This window comes from Chlorocebus sabaeus, chromosome 16 (assembly GCF_047675955.1).
Source record: "Chlorocebus sabaeus isolate Y175 chromosome 16, mChlSab1.0.hap1, whole genome shotgun sequence".
NCBI lineage: Eukaryota > Metazoa > Chordata > Mammalia > Primates > Cercopithecidae > Chlorocebus > Chlorocebus sabaeus.
Window position 1 is genome coordinate 35,453,049 of NC_132919.1, and position 17,345 is coordinate 35,470,393.

The following is a 17,345-nucleotide window of genomic DNA, read 5'->3' on the forward strand; positions in this document are numbered from 1 at the left end:
TTTTCTGCCTTTTCCTCCCATTCCCATCTCCTTTCCCCTCCCAGGTTCTTATTGCTAACAATGGCATTGCAGCAGTGAAATGCATGCGGTCTATCCGTAGGTGGTCTTATGAAATGTTTCGAAATGAACGTGCAATTCGATTCGTTGTCATGGTCACACCTGAAGACCTTAAAGCCAATGCAGGTGAGTTATTAGCATTATGAAAGCATCACTCTCAAAACTAAAACGTGGAATAGCACAGCCTTTAAGTAGGAGAATGTTAACTTAGGGGGATTCCCAAACACAAGACTTCCAAGTAAAATTCTTTTAAAATAATTTCTGTTTAAAATGTGTCAGTAATAGGCATATAAAAGTGATTGCACTGTAGTCAACCTCAATACAGATTCCTGTGTTCTAGGGCTAAGTAGGAAGAAATTTAACAAAAGTGTTGATTTGGCCTTTCAAGTGTATGTCTTTTTCAGCGTTAAGTATTTGCTATGCCACATTCTTTGGAATGTGTAAGTGGAAAGATTTAGAAGGAAATGCTGTTTTCCTTATGCGTTATATTGAATTATAGAAAAACTTTGGGCTAAGTTTTTTTTTTTTTCCTCCTGAAGGAGAGATCTTTTGGGACTGAAGCGTGTTTCACTCTGTAAATTCTTCTACATATTCTTTTTACTCAGATAGTTCTCTGTCTGATAGTTATAGGTAAAGACTCTTGGTACAGCTGAAAGATGTGACTAGTCTTTCTTCTCCATACCTTCTATCACTAAGGTATAATCTCTTAAGGTAGAGTACCCACAGATAATGTGAAGAGCTATCTTTTTAAACTTTTTTTTTATCTTTTACTCCTAAGCAGCTGCGAAAAAGAGTTATCCTTTTGTACTTATTTTAGTCTGCATATGTTTTTTCTTTGTTGAGACAATGGTATTATGATTATGCCTAAGAAAGAAAGGTTATTATATCATCTTATTTAGAAATCGAGAAGTCACCAATTTATTAGAAAGCAAATGTTATATATTAGGCCATTCTTGCATTGCTATAAAGAAATACCTGAGGCTGGGTAGTTTGTAAAGAAAAGAGGTTTAGTTGGCTCACGATTCTGCAGGCTTTACAGGAAGGATAGTACTGGCATCTGCTCTGCTTCTGGGGAGGCTTCAGGACACTTACTATCCTGGAGCAAGGTAAAGGGGGAATAGGCACATCACACAGCCAGAGCAGGAATAAGACAGAATGCGGCGGCGGGGAGGGTGCCACACACTTTTAAACAATCACATCTCATATGAACTTAGAGTGAGAACTCACGTATCATCAAGGAGATGGCCCAAGCCATTCATGAGGGAGCTGCCCTTATGATCCAAACACCTCCTACCAGGCCTTATTTCCGAGACTGGGGATTACAATTCAACATGACATTTGGCGAGGGACATACATTCAAACTATATCATGTTATTATGTGAAATCATTTAGATGCATACTTTCACATCTCTGAGCCACAAGTTTCATGCTTATAAAAGGAAGATCCTAATGTCTATTTCACTAGATAATTGTAAAGATGAGATCATCTATAATAAATACAAATTATCTTGCGTGGTTTTTTGTTTGTTTGGTTTTTTGTTTTGTTTTTGTTTTTGAGACAGAGTCTTGCTCTGTCACCAGGCTGGAGTGCAGTGGCGCAAACTCAGCTCACTGCAACCTCTGCCTCCAGGGTTCAAATGATTCTCCTGCCTCAGCCTCCCAAGTAGCTGGTACTACAGGTGCACGCCATCACGCCTAGCTAATTTTTGTATTTTTAGTAGAGACAGGGTTTCACCTTGTTGGCCAGGATGGTCTCGGTCTCTTGACCTTGTGACCCACCTGCCTTTGCCTCCCAAAGTGCTAAGATTACAGGTGTGAGCCACTGCGCTCAGCCCAGTTTCTTTTTCCTCATTCATTTCTACCTGGTACTCCAATTAATTCATTTATTCATTCACTTAACATGGAGACTGACAGTTGAATAAGATGTGATCTTGTTGTAGGAAACAAATAATTTCAATACAATGAGGTAAGTGCTATAAAAGAAACATGCACAGGGTCCGGTGAGAACACAGAGATGAGACATTTAATTCTTGGGGGCAGTCTTAAGAGAAAACTTTCTTAGGCTGAGTGTGGTGGCTCATGCCTGTAATCCCAGCACTTTGGGATGCTGAAGCCGGTAGATCACTTGAGGTCAGGAGTTTGGGACTCCAACATGATGAAACTCCGTCTCTACTAAAAATACAAAAATTAGCTGGGCATGGTGCTGGTGCTTGTAAATCCAGCTACTCGGAAGCTGAGGCAGGAGAATTGTATGAACCCAGGAGGAGGAGGTTGTGGTGAGCCGAGATCGTGCTGCTGCATTCCAGCCTGGGCCACAAAGCGAGACTCAGTCTCAACGAAATAAAAAAAAAAGAGAGAAAGCTTTCTGAAAGGGATTATGTCTAACCAAGAATGAGTAAGAGTTAGTGAAACAATTGAAGGGAGATAAAGGTGTACCAGACAGAAAGAACAGCATATACAAATGCATAAAGGTATGACACAAGTGGTTTTCTAGAAATTACAGGTGGCTACAAGATGTGATATAGTATTTGCCAAGGGGGACCTTGTTTTCCATCCTCTGAAGCACAGACTTTGTCTTTTGAGGAGAGTATGTGTGTGTGTTGGACATCTAAGGATTTGCATTTTAAATGAATGTGTTTTTTGATGTGTGTGTGTGTGTGTAACTATGTAAAAGTTGAAGAGTATAATTAATCCCTTCCCATCTACCTGTCATGCAATATCAATAATTATCAACTCATGGCTAATCTAGTTTCATCTATATCCTTAACCCCATGCACAATTATTTTGATGCAAATCCTTGATACCATATTATTCGTCATGTTATCTGTGAAGATACTCTACCTTAAGATTAAGAGATTATACCTTATTGATAAAAAGTATGGAGAGCCAGGCATGGTGGCTCATGCCTGTAATCTCAGCACTTGAGGAGGCCAAGGCAGGCGGATCACTTGAGCCGAGAAGTTCAAGGTCAGCCTGGACAATGTAGTGAAACTTGGTTGCTACAAAAATTGCAAAAATTAGCTGGGCATAGAGGCACATGCCTGTAGTCTCAGCTACTCTGGAGGCTGAGGTGGGAGAATCACCTGAGCCCAGGAGGTCGAGGTTGCAGTGAGCCATGATCATGCCACTGTATTCCAGTCTGGGTGTCAGAGTGAGACCCTGTCTCAAAAACAAAGAAACAGACAAAAAGGAAATCTAAACCAAAACAATACTAAGGATTTTTTTTTTTAACTTACAAAACTCACAAAATTGAAAACATTCATGATACCTAACATAGGTGAGAGTATTTGGTACCCATGTTATGTTGCTAGTGAGAGTCTGAAAATATGAATACCTTTTGACTCAGTAGTTTTATTGCTAGTAACATATCTGTGGATATAATTGGACAGCCATAGAGGGATACACATTATTTTATTATTTTTCAAATTGTAAATAATCTGTACTTCCATCAATAAATTAGTAGTCAAATGAATTATATAGCCTATTGAAATATTAGGTATCCATCAAAAAATTAGACATATATATATACCAAAAAATATGTATTTATATACAATAAAGCATAAACTGGTTGTCTTTGAGGTGGGACAATGGGTGAGAGTCTCACTCTGTCCCCCAGGCTGGAGTGCAGTGGCGCAATCTCGGCTCACTGCAACCTCTGCCTCCCAGGTTCAAGCGATTCTCCTGCCTCAGCCTCCCTCAGCCTCACTCTGTCTGTGGTGGGAATACAGGCGTGTGCCACCATCCCCGGCTAATTTTTTGTATTTTTAGAGAGATGGGGTTTCACCGTGTTAGCCAGCATGGTCTCCATCTCCTGACCTCATGATCTGCCCACCTCAGCCTCCCAAAGTGCTGGGATTACTTTGGGTAATCCACCACACTCAGCCAATTTTGACTTTTAAAATATGGTATTGTTATAGTCTGTTGCATTATCTAACATTATTTAATAATTTACATGCTTTCCCTCCTATAATCAAAGAGAACAATAAACCTATTTTAATTTTGAAGACATTCTTGCAGAATTTTTTTTTAGTAGTTTTTTTTTTTTTTTTTTAGAAAGGACTTAAAATCTTTTAGAAATAAGAACAAGATAATCACCATTCTGACTGGCATGAGATGGTATCTCATTATGGTTTTGATTTGCATTTCTCTAATAATCACTGATGTTGAGCTTTTTTTTTTTTTTTAAATATGTTTGTTGGCCGCATAAATGTCTTCTTTTGAGAAGAGTCTGTTCATGCCCTTTGCCAGTGCATGTGGGGCTTAATACCTAACTGATGGGTTGATAGGTGCAGCAAACCACCATGGCACATGTTTACCTATGTAATAAACCTGGATGTCCTGCACATGTATCCTGGAACTTAAATTTTTTAAAAAAGAACGAGATAAAAGAACTGTTAATAAATAATGTTGGATGCTTGAGTTGAAATTTGAAAGCTAAAATAAATATATAAATGGAGGAAATGAACTTTGAGCAAGTTACTTAACTCCTCCAAGCCATCATTTTCTGTCACATATCATGTATTGGGTTGATGAGAGAATTAAATGAGATAGTGTATATATAAAGTGTTAGTTACAGTCCCTACACATGGTAGCTCTTCTGTTACAATTGTCACTGCCAGAATAGGAAGACAGATGTTAGGTGACAAATTTGAAAGGGAATACTGTACAACAAATATACATGAGAAAGTGGTTATCTTTCTCAAGTTTCTTTCAAATACCTGTTTCCAGATACACTCTTTCCAGACACTCCTGTAACTAACCTTTCTTGTTTAGCCAGTTTGCAAGCCATTCAGGCTCTCCTATCTTTCTCCATTCTGTCAAGCTCTGCACCAGGAAAAGGGTCTAGGTCCAGTGCCAGTTAAAGACAAAGAATGTCAGGACTAGAACTTTTTCTCAGAATAGAGTAATTGCACTTGGGCCACTGAGAGACACATCAGCCTTGATATAGAAGTCATAAAGATTCCTCAGAAAGATTACAAAATGAAATATTGGAGAACTGCTGTTTTAGTATAAGAGCTTCTAAATATGGGGGTAGCTTATATTAGTGCTTGTGACTTAACAAACTAAGAGACCCCAATTAAATGGTCCTGGAAATTATCCTATTAATGCTCTTTGTCCTGTGGTTACTTATGATAGTTCCTGACCTTTACATAGTTTTGCTGTGCAATTAAATTTTTGGAAGAAAACAATCATGTATTCTCTATTAATTTGCTTGCATTTTCAGAATACATTAAGATGGCAGATCACTACGTGCCGGTGCCTGGAGGACCAAACAACAACAACTATGCAAATGTGGAATTAATTCTTGATATTGCTAAAAGGATCCCAGTACAAGTAAGAGATGACAATGTGTCCTTTAAAACTAAATTCAGCCATTTTATAGTTAGGCACAGGGGGATATCCAGAGAAGAACATTTTTGTAAAGCATCTTTTTTGAAAATTATTAAATGCCTGTATATGAGATAACTAAACCAAATAAGGAAAAGAAAGATGGAAATAATGGAATGGCTAAAAATAAAGTAAACCTAATACAAACAGAAAGTTTGGAAGCATCTTTCAGAGATTATTTATTCTAGGTATCTCACCTTTGAGCCATCCCCAGTAAGTAAAAATTACCTATTTCTTGTGGAATATTAGCCTAAATGATGGTGGTATATTAAAGAAATAGGCTGTTTCTTCCCTGTCACATTGTGTTAGTAACTTTAGGGTAGGTATCTTAAAGCCCCAAGAGAAAAAACTCTAAACTTAAATGGCAGTGTAATCAATAAAGATGTAATGGAGTGGCCATAGTAATTGAATATGTGAAACATAGCCAGTATTTCTAGAAAATGCCCTTTACAGCCTAGGCTATGAATTGAGTTTCCTAAAGAGCAACAAGAATTACTGGATCTTAATATCAGTTTCAACTTGGTTTTGACCCCTTCAGAGATCTTGCCACAATGGACTACTTATTGTTACTCTGTAAAGAGTTTGCCAGCAATCAAGCATAGAAGCTGAATTAAGCATTAAGCTGCTGTGGAACTATTGTACCTCATGAAATAGGGCCAGCCTGGATAGACAGTCATGCAGTTTGTGGGGGTTTTGAATGAATTTTAAGAATGAATTATATTATATTCCCTTGCAGGCAGTGTGGGCTGGCTGGGGTCATGCTTCTGAGAATCCCAAACTACCGGAACTTCTCTTGAAAAATGGCATTGCCTTCATGGGTAAGCTGTTCTGACATACTGTCCCTGTCTTTCTGTTTCTTTTTGTCAATTTTGCCCAGATTTTACTCTATAGTCTGATCATCTTCTGTTTAAGATGTTCTGGGCTCTCTCTCTCTCTCTCTCTTTTTTTTTTTTCTCAATCTATTACTAACTCTCAGAGTCACCCTCTTCATTTCTTTCATTTTTTTCATTTCTTGCTTATCTCACTTCATCTTGATTTTGTTTTCTGTCCCTGGGTCCGATATGGAGATATGGAGAAGGCTTTGGTTTCTAAAACACTGACCTTTTAAAACTTTGCAACTAACCTTAAGAAAGCATGTGGGAAAATTACCTGTTTTTAGATAGTGAAGATAACTGAATACTCAGGATGCCCTGGCAGTGTGCCATTAAATATGAATCAGGACCTTTGCATTTAAGCATGTAGGTGCTACAGGTGAGAGATACTTCTGACTTTTCTGCTGTCATTATACCAGAGAGGAAAAGAGAGGTTATATAGCTCAAAGTATTTTTCTGTCTGTCTCAGAGACCTTAAATAATGAACATTATGTTTTCTAAACCTTATTAAAGATAAGTCTCCTTTTTGGGTTCCCCTAAGACCAAAGAGGGTATACTATTTCAGACTTGAATCCTAAAACTTTAAAGTCCTTATTTCAGGATATTGACTTAAAAAAGAAGACTTTATTGATCTGGTAAAGTTGAATCATGAAGAATGATAACATTATAGCTAGATTTGTCAAAAATTTAATTCAGCATATGTTTATATATATTGAGCTCTCACTCTGTACAAAAAGCTTACTACATTAGGTGTCATAGATGGTACAAAGGTAAGTCAAAGCATAATAGTCCCCATAATCAATTTATGATCTCCTTGATATGTGAGGGGTCAGGGGAGGACAAGACAAATACATAAATAGCTATGATACAAGGCAACTACATGTGCCAGAAATGAGGCCAAGATGTTACAGTCAGGATTCTTTTCCTGTTTTGTTTTTAGGTCCTCCAAGCCAGGCCATGTGGGCTTTAGGGGATAAGATTGCATCTTCCATAGTGGCTCAAACTGCAGGTATCCCAACTCTTCCCTGGAGTGGCAGTGGTAAGAACTGAATTCTTGTTTGTATCTTGAAGTACAAAATAGGTCAGTAGGATATTTGGGACTTACCTCTTTTGAAAAAGTATTGGGATACTTGACAGGAAGTGGCATACTGGTTGATTAATGGTACCTTGTAGCTCCTGGCTTAATTAATACACCTGTGATTCCTTTATCTTAGGAATATAAATTTAGTTCCAGGGACACAGATGCTAAACTGTGATCTAGAGTGATCTTGTGAGTTAACTTGGAGAAACTCTGGGAAAGCACATACATGGTTTTGTGGGTTTAGATGTACTCTGGGTAGGCTAGAATCTTCCTCAGAGGTGGGCTTCCCAGGTGGAATTAGGTCTTCGGACCTGCCTGGGAGTAGTCTGGATCACTAAGAAAAACCTAAAACCTACTCAAATGTTTACTTGCCAATGTTTTCTTGATATCAACCCACAATCTATTGATAATTTGCTTTGACTGTTTAAAAACCATCCAACCTCAGTTGCCCTCGATGCAGAAAATGAGGTCAGTAATTAACCTTTCTTCCATGCATGCCAGAGGGGCAAGAATTTTCAGAAAATGATTTATTCTCAACAAATCCCTTAAAGAGTTCCATGTGAATTATTATAGCTGATAACAATATGAATCTTTCTTTTTTTTTTTTTTTTTTTTTAGTACTCAAGCACTGGGAGCAGACATACACTAAAACTTCTTTTAAATGGGAATGACCATTGTCTTGAGGCTGAACAGATTTGAACCCTTGTTACTCTGGCTCTCCAGGGAGATTGCAATATCCTCTCCAGATCTGCTGGGTCAAATTGTTTAAAATAAATGGTTGAATTTGTTCTTGTTTGAATGGAGAGGCTATAGTGTTCCCCTTGTGGCTGAGTACAGGGACGTTCAGAGAGCATGGAATCATGACTCTGCTGAGGCCGATAAAACCGCCATTTCTATTTCCAAGGGCTCATAAAGATTGAATTATTTCCCAGACCTCTTGGCCCTGGAGCAGGCCTGAACACACAGTTTGAAGGTATTTTGCCTGCTGAGTTGCTGTGAGAAGTATGCCATGCTCTTTTTTTGTTTGTTTGTTTTGGTCTTGTATGTCTTTGCATTTTTATAAGTTGCTCCCTGTTAGCTCATGTGGCTTTTGCCAGCATAAGAACCCAAGTTGCTGGGTTGTGCTATCGCTAAATCCTGTTAACCCCGAGGACTGATCAGGGTTTTATGGCATCCTTCTTTCTCCCATCCACTCTCAGTTTTGGATAAATATGATAGCATTTTAAAGAATGCAGAGCAGAAAATTGACAAGAGCAGAAGCTCTTGTAATTGCCCTAAGTTGCTATTGTCTATTGCAGGTCTTCGTATGGACTGGCAGGAAAATGATTTTTCAAAACGTATCTTAAATGTTCCCCAGGAGCTATATGAAAAAGGTTATGTGAAAGATGTGGATGACGGGCTACAGGTAGGTTACTAACTCCAGGGAGTGATACCTTTCAACTGAATCAATTATAGTCACAAATGTGGAGATTGGGAGTCTGGCTTGTGATATATACCCAAGGTGGTGTTAGGGATGTAAAACCAGGAGGTATAGTTTAAAAGTATAGAATACTCTGGTTTCTCTTTAGATTGCATAAGTCTTTTTACTTTAAAAAATACAGATTGAGGAGGTGACTTTAAATGTAAACAATCTAAATTGATTTCGAAGCAGGCTGCTCATCTAGACAGAACATTTCTTAGGTGATTAAGTCAGAGTTTTAAGGAGGCGCTGATTCTCTCTCTCTCTACCACCTGTTAGTGTGTGAGGGCAGGGACAACAAACAACATACTTTTTTCCACTGGTTGAATTCAGAACCAAGAAGCCAGGAGGCAGAGATCAAACAGTCAGCTTTATTACGAACAGTGATGTTGGTGAAAATGGCTTAAGTGTGCAGCAACAATCAGATTTGTAAACTGAACACCAGAGTTAAGCAGGCTCACTCACCCACTGGTTACTGGCAGTGCTGAATGGCCACAGATTTCCCTCGACAGAGAGCGAGCTTAATTCAGCTTAGTGTATGGCTGAGAGCTGACAAAGAGCATATGTCCTGTGCAGTGGGTTGATCCCAAAGGGGAAAAGGCTGAACTATGCATATTCAGTCCCTCCTTCCAAGTTGACCAATCACATAATTTATTATTTTTCCCTTGGGGAGGAGCAAGGGAGTGAACCGAGAAAGACTGAAAGTGTTACTCTTAATTGTTGTCTATCCATGTAAAAATGTGAACCTAGGCAAAAGGAGATCCTTTCCCCACCATTAACTTTTCTTTCCTTATAGTTCCCTCCAATTTGTTCCCCTTTAATTTTTATAAATAGTTTAAAGTGTTGGTTATGCTTTCAGGTATAATGAAAGATAATGAAAGAGGCTATTATAAGAAAAATACACTGCTTTAGTTTGACTCGTGTGTTATAAATTCAAGAGGGATGCTGAATGTTCAAATAATTTTGCTGTATTGTTTGCATTTTAAGTTAAACATCCTGTAATCTCCTTAATAAGAATAATTAATATTTCTAATTGAATTGCAAATGCTTCATTTTGTTTGCTATAATTTGCAAAAGAGTAGAAGCTCTTTGTAAGGAACTAGCTTTTTTTTTTTTTGGCTTATCAACTAACATTCTTTTTTTTTTTTTTTGGTATAATTATAAACAGCATTTTCTGGTAGAAAATTTGAAAAGCCAAAGATGATGATAAAGCCACATGAAAACACACCATCCAAAGTTAATGTCTGTTAACATATTCATGTTTTTTATCCTTTTCAACTCATAGATTTATATCATATAAAAATCTTTATTAATAGATTCCTATACTTATGATGATTATTAGTTTTGGGTCTTAATATATGTATTGTGTTGGTAATCATAATACTTTTTTCTACTTAATTTTTTTGTCCTTCTACCTCCACGCTCCTTACTTAATATTATATTAAAGTGTTAAAATTCTTCCAAAATATTTTTAATGGGCGACCTGTGACTAAAGCTTTCATATATTTTTAAAAGGCCTACCTTCTTACTTACTGACCTCCTGTGGGATACCCCCCTTTTTTTTTAAGTCTTTCTCCACACTTATGCTATCTCTTTGATCATCTATCACTCAGCAATTGAGTTCATTATACTAATTCTGTTTATATGAGCATAGGAAAGAATAGAGTTAAGGAAACATTAGAAAAGGTGAGGCTGCGAGTAAAAGATTTTCATTCCTAATCGATTGACATAGGTTAAACATTGAAATGTTCTTTTTCTGGGTGATACTTATTTTTTTGGGTTGGAGTCTCACTCTGTTGCCCAGGCTGGAGTGCAGTGGTGCCATCTCGGCTCACTGCAACCTCTACTTCCCAGATTCAAGCGATTCTCCTGTCTCAGCCTCCTGAGTAGCTGGGATTACAGGTGACCACTTTTGTATTTTTAGTGCAGACAGGATTTCACCAAGTTGGGCTGGCTGGTCTCGAACTCCTGACCTCAAGTGATCCACCCACCTTGGCCTCTTAAAGTGCTGGGATTACAGGTGTGAGGCACTGGGCCAGGCCTGGTGATATATTTTAAAGATATTATTATAATGTAGCAAAACCTTAAAAGACTGGAATATTTTGACAAAGGAATGACTTTGTTATTTTATTTTATTTTATTATTTTTTGAGACAGGGTCTCACTTTGTTACCCAAACTGGAATGCAGAGGCACGATCTTGGCTCATTGCAACCTTTGCCTCCCGGGTTCAAGCAATTCTCGTGCCACAGCCTCCTGAGTAGCTGGGATTACAGGCATGCAGTACCTCGCCCAACTAATTTTTTGTGTTTTTAGTAGGGCCAGGGGTTCACCATGTTGACCAGGCTGGTCTCAAACTCCCGGCCTCAAGTGGGATCCACCTGCCTCAGCTTCTCAAAGTGTTGGGATTACAGGCATGAGCCACTGCGCCCAACCCCACTTCAGCTTATTTTAAATGAACTCTTTATGTCTTTTTTTTTTTTTAATTGTGATACATGGATACCTGCATAATATAAGAAATTCCAATAATGCAGAAATATATGCAGTGAAAACGAAGTTGTATATCCACCCATCTTTCTTTGTTTTTTTTTGTTTTTTTGAGATGGAGTTTCGCTCTTGTTGCCCAGGCTGGAGTGCAATGGCGTGATCTCTCGGCTCACTGCAACCTCCACCTCCCAGGTTCAAGCGATTCTCCTGCCTCAACCTCCCGAATAGCTGTGATTACAGGCATGTGCCATCATGCCCAGCTAATTTTGTATTTTTAGTAGAGACGGGGTTTCTCCATGTTGGTCAGGCTGGTCTCAAACTCCCGACCTCAGGTGATCCACGCGCCTTGGCCTTCCAAAGTGATGTGATTACAGGCATGAGCCACTGAGCCTGGACCCATCTTTCTTTTCTAAATCATTGCTGGTATGTACTCTGAACTTCAATTCTTTGCACTTACATATGTAGGTGTATGAATGCATATATAATTTTGTTTTTGACTCATGTGACATTACTTTAGATTGAACCGTAAGAAATTGCCTATATTCAGTCATTTTTTTAATCTATGAATAAGGGAATTTCTTTTGGTTCAACCTAATACTACAAATATTGTTCTACTATTTATTTTTTCACCTAATAGTGTATCTTGAAGATCTTTCTATTTTACTGTATTTAGACTTACTGACTGCATTCTTAAAGGGAGAAAAATGCCAGTTTTCTCCTTCCCTAGTAATAACACTATTTCTTCTATTTTTTTTTTTTCTTTTTTCTTGAAGGCAGCTGAGGAAGTTGGATATCCAGTAATGATCAAGGCCTCAGAAGGAGGAGGAGGGAAGGGAATTAGAAAAGTCAACAATGCAGATGACTTCCCTAACCTCTTCAGACAGGTAGAGTATAAGCTGTTTTTGTTTGTTTGAACTAACATATATATCAGAGGTACATGATTTAACTCATACTATAATTTGGATGTCCAGAAAATATTTAATTTTTAATTTTGTCTATAGCTAATTGTCTTTCGCTCTAGTTTCTACCTGCGTGTTAGCAGAGAAAAAAGGTTAATGAAATGTCCAACTCAATTTTAAGTTTTATTTAATTAGGTAATTCAAAAAGTAGAGTTATTCTGTCCTATATAAACATGCTCAGTTTCTCAGATAGCTCTTCCCTACATGGTGCGTATGGCTTTTAGGACCTCATAATGGCAAAGAAAAATCGATACCTTTCTATATTTTTGTGTCCCTGTTCTGCTGACTTTGTAGATAATGTGTGGTATGGTGGTATGATATTGGTATGGTTGCTCTTGGCTTGGACAGGCCCAGGCTCTCTGATTGACTTTTTCTCACTTTAGTTCACATTGCCTAGAGACCTCTGAGTTTCCATCATATGTCCCATCTACCCTGCTGTCCCAGCAGTCTATACCCTAGTCCGTGCTGCATGGCCACCACACCCTGGCACAGGAACCCTGTGGCAGGCCCATAGTATAGAGGAACTGAGAGTGACTCAGGAAAGCTCAATGTAGGATCTCTCTTTGTCTTACCCTCTGCTTTGCAGCCAAGTTGATGTGGCTGTACTATACAATGGTTGTAGAGACGACCAAATAAGTGATGTCTTTTTAGAATCTTAAACAGAGTGAGAAAAGGGAGACAGGGGTCTCTTTTTGTTCTGCCCTCACATACTTAGTTACCGTCACATACTTAACTCACTTTTTTTCCTTCTACCAGTGAGTAGTAAAAGATGTATCAAAAAATGGAAAATTGGGACAGAAGTCTGCTCTTTTCACTCTCCTAGCTTCCCTCTTTTTCATGGTTTCCTTGTCATCTTCTACTTTGCACTTCTTTTACTAGTGTGCCATGCCACCTTTTATTTGGCTTTTTTTTTTTCTTCTTAAAACAGCAGCAAACTCCTTGCTTCACTGTCAAAAGTTAAATGGAAAATCTTATGAGCTGGGTCTTCCATGATTGATATACAGATGGTCCCCAACTTAAAATTTCAACCTACAAATTTTCAGCTTTACAATGGTGTGCAACTGATAATGCATTCAGCATAAATCTTACTTTGAGTGCTCATACAGCTATTGTTTTTCACTTTCAGTACAACATTCAGTAAACTACATGAGATAGTCAACACTTTATTATTATAATACAGACTTTGTGTTAGAAGATTTTGCCCAGTTGTAGGCGAATGTGTTTTAAGAACATTTAAGGTAGAATAGACTAAGCTATGAAGGTATCTTAAATACAATTTTTACTTAAAACATTTTAACTTATGTTGAGTTTATTGGGACATAACCACATTGTAAGTCAAGGAGCATCTGTACTAGATAAAGGAAGTGATAAAGGTGTTGTCTTGGCTGGGCTTGGTGGCTTATGCCTGTAATCCTAGCACTTTGGGAGTCTAAAGCGGGAGCATAGATTGAAGCCAGGAATTTGAGATCAGCCTGGAAGACAAAGTGAGATTCTATCTCTACAAAAAATTTTAAAATAAATAAATAAATAAGGTATTGTTTTGCTACATTATCCTATTTTAAGTGTCAGAAATTGAATACTACCTTGGGTTTTTTTTTCCCACATTTTTTTCACTGAATTCTAATTTCATAGGTAGATAAGTGACTCAGAGGGTCTAGAGAAAAGGACTTTGCTCTTAGAAGCAAAAAGAAAAAAAAAGCATGGATTAATGTTAACTGATACAGACATTTCAAAACTACTCATTACTATGGAATCAAATAGTGGAAAAGTCTTAAAACACTAAGGGGAGGTTTTCTGTGAAAGTCTTTAAGTTTTTCAATACTAGTTGGCTGAATAAACCAATCCTCCCACTGGGAATAAACTAGAAAAGCTGAACCAGATTTCTTTATAAATGTGTGTGTGTGTGTGTGTGTGTGTGTGTGTTTTATGGCATTAGAGACCATTCAAGACAGTGAAGAATTATGGGACTAACATATAGGAGAAAAAGGAAACCCAGAGATGTGAGCCTGACGTATGAGGCTACTTTTCCCCTAGATACATCTTCTAGTTCAAGAAGAAGCACCTGAAAGGCTGACAAGTTTTTGACAATCTTAAAAGACTAAGAGGGCTCCCTGGGGAGAGGTGCCCTGGAAAACCTCCCACATTTTAGGTTGGGATGTTTAAGGACTGACTACGGGAGAAAGGGTGAACTGGAAATAGACTAGCCCTCACAGGGACTAAATCTTGGCTTCAAAACATTCAACCTCTGATTTAAGCAAGATGTTTTAGGATTGCTAGTGCTTCTAGACACCTGCAGGAAGCAAATGTAAATCCTTTCCAGAGAAAGATAACATCCAGAACTTAAAATTATTTCTGTTAATTTTTCTTACAGCATATCAACCACTCAATTGAAAACAGGCATACAAAATTAGACGATTGAAAACCAAGAAGAACAAAACAGTAGAAACAGACCCACAGAGGGTTTAGATAATGAGATTATCAGACAAGGACTTTAAAGTAATTCTGCTTAACATATTCAAGGACATTAAAGACAAGATTGAGAATTTTGGTAGAGAACTGGAAATCATAAAGAAGAAACAAAAGTTCTAGAACTGAAAATGCAATAACTAAAATTAAGAAGTCAGTATCAGTAGCCAGGCATGGTAGCTCATGCCTGTTATCCCAGCACTTTGGGAGGCCAAGGCAGGTGGATCACTTGAAGTCAGGGGTTCAAGACCAGCCTGGCCAACATGATGAAAGCCCGTCTCTACTAAAAATAGAAAAATTAGCTAGGCCTGGTGGCACACGCCTGTAATCCCAGCTACTTGGGTGGCTGAGGTAGGAGAATCACTTGAACCCAGGAGGCAGAGGCTGCAGTGAGCTGAGATTGTGTCACTGCATTCCAGTCTGGGCAACAGAGCAAGACCCTGTCTAAAAAAAGAAGAAGAAGAAGTAGTCAATATAGGAGTTTAAAATTATAGCATATTAGATGCAGTTGAAGTGGCACTGGAGGCTGAGATGGGAGAATCCCTTCAGCCCAGGAGTTTGAAGCTGCATTGGGCTATGGTGATGCCACTGCATTCCAGCCTGGGTGACAAAACAAAAAAAACATAGAAAAAGATAAGATAATTAATGACTGGTGAGTAGATCAGAAGGAAATTCAGACTGAAGCATGAAGAGAGACAAAAGGATGAAAAACATAGAGCAATGTAAGAAATTATTTGCAAAGATGATCATGATAACTCTTTCCATTTCTGTGTACCTACTCTGTACACCATTATTTTGCAGCTCCTCCTATCAAGAAGTAGAGTCTTTTTTCCCCAACCCTTGAATTTTAGCTGACCTTGTGACTTGTTTTGGCCAGTAGAATGTGGCAGAAATGGTACACAACTTCTGAAGCCTAGCCTAAACTTCAAATAGTTTTGTAGTTGCCCTTGCTGTCTTGGAGCGAGCCCTCAGACTACCAAGTGAAGAGCCCATTCTAGTCTACTGGAGAAGGAGAGGTCACATGAGCAGAGATGAATTGTCCCAGCTAAGGCCTCCTAGTCCTACTAGCTGACAGTCAGCAGCACCACATTTGAGACATGTAAATGAGACCATATTTGACCGTCTAACCCCAGTTGAGCTGCCAGATGACTATAGCTGCGTGAGTTACTCCAGGCAAGATCAGAACTGCCAATTGTGCCAAATTCAAAATGCTGATCACACTTATGAGCAAATAAAATAAAATGGTGGCTATACGAAGTCATGGATCTGTTTAAGGAGCTCTCTACAAGTGTTTAAAGTAGCTGTGGAGTGCTTCTAGTTGCTTATGTTAAGAAACTGTAAAAAAGAGGTAAGCTAAAGAAGATGTTTTGCTTGCAAGCAGAATTGACAGAATTTACAGAAATGTAAAGGACCCAGAACTTATTGAAAATAGAATTGTTTCTCATCCCAAGTCTCTCCAGCTGGTAAAAGATTTCCTAAGTTAAAAATGCCTCAGGGTAGAGACCAAGTCAAGAGTGCTGTGACTTTAAGGCCTCAGAAATCTTTAAGGTAGTAGCTAATAAATTATCCTTTCAGCTGCAAAGATGCTTCTAAGTATCCTTTTTTTTTTTTTTTTTTTTTTTTTTAAAAAAAAAAAAAGAACACTTTCAGCTAGAAACAGGCTTCTAGCTATCTTTTTTGTTTGTTCGTTTGTTTTGAGAGGGAGTCTCTGTCGCCCAGGGTGGAGTACAGTGGTGTGATCTCAGCTCACTGCAACCTCCACCTCCCAGGTTCAAGTGATTCTCCTGCCTGAGCCTCCTGAGTAGCTAGAATTACAGGTGTCCACCACAGTGCCTGGCTAGTTTTTGTGTTTTGAGTAGAGATGAGGTTTCACCATGTTGCCCAGGCTGGTCTCGAACTCCTGATATCAGATGATCCTCCCACCTTGGCCTCCCAAAGTGCTGGGATCACAGACATAAGCCACCACGCCTGGCCCTAAGTATCTTAAGGGTACTGTCTCACAGCATCCTGATGTGCCCAAAGTATAGAGAGGTCTATGCAGACATGAGTTGTGGATATGTCTCTTCGGGTGAGTGGTGAACCCCAATATGATTCATAGGAAACCCACAAAGTTGTCAAGAGATTTGTGTTGATGAATGCACCAAGGGACTGAAAGGACCAGAAACAGCTCAAAATGAAAAGTGACCTCTGAGCCTTAAACTTTTTATGGGCAGGAAGCAGACAGAAAGCTATTCATCTGTAAACAGCTGTCATTTCAAATAAAAAGGGAGATTTTTCAGAGAGTGGAATCAGGAGCCCAGAGGGCAGAGCTAAGAGCAGGGGATGCCATGGATTAAGGACTCACTCCGAGGGAACCAAACTAGACCCTAAAAAACAAAACAAAACGAAAAGAAAAGCATACCTGATGCTGGAGTAAGGGCATCTGACAGCATGTACCTATCTGGATTTCAAAACTGCTATGGACCAATGACTACTGTGTACCTCCTATTTCCTCCTCTTTGAACAACAATCTCATTTGCAATTATCCTCTCCCAATATCATCATAAATATTGGGAGTGTTGGGGCAGATAACTTGTCT

At 38.6% G+C, this 17,345-nt stretch overlaps 1 protein-coding gene across 9 annotated transcripts in view; it reads left to right on the forward strand.

Annotated features, from left to right (window-relative positions):
- ACACA (acetyl-CoA carboxylase alpha) overlaps nucleotides 1-17,345 on the forward strand; it is a 332,440-nt gene that overhangs the window by 132,535 nt on the left and 182,560 nt on the right. For all 9 annotated transcript variants that reach the window (XM_008011156.3, XM_073004877.1, XM_037993719.2 and 6 more), the window contains 6 exons: nucleotides 45-183; nucleotides 5,282-5,391; nucleotides 6,182-6,263; nucleotides 7,258-7,356; nucleotides 8,697-8,803; nucleotides 12,116-12,226. In XM_008011156.3, the coding sequence (XP_008009347.1) occupies nucleotides 45-183; nucleotides 5,282-5,391; nucleotides 6,182-6,263; nucleotides 7,258-7,356; nucleotides 8,697-8,803; nucleotides 12,116-12,226 (648 nt within the window). The remainder of the gene's footprint in view (nucleotides 1-44; nucleotides 184-5,281; nucleotides 5,392-6,181; nucleotides 6,264-7,257; nucleotides 7,357-8,696; nucleotides 8,804-12,115; nucleotides 12,227-17,345) is intronic.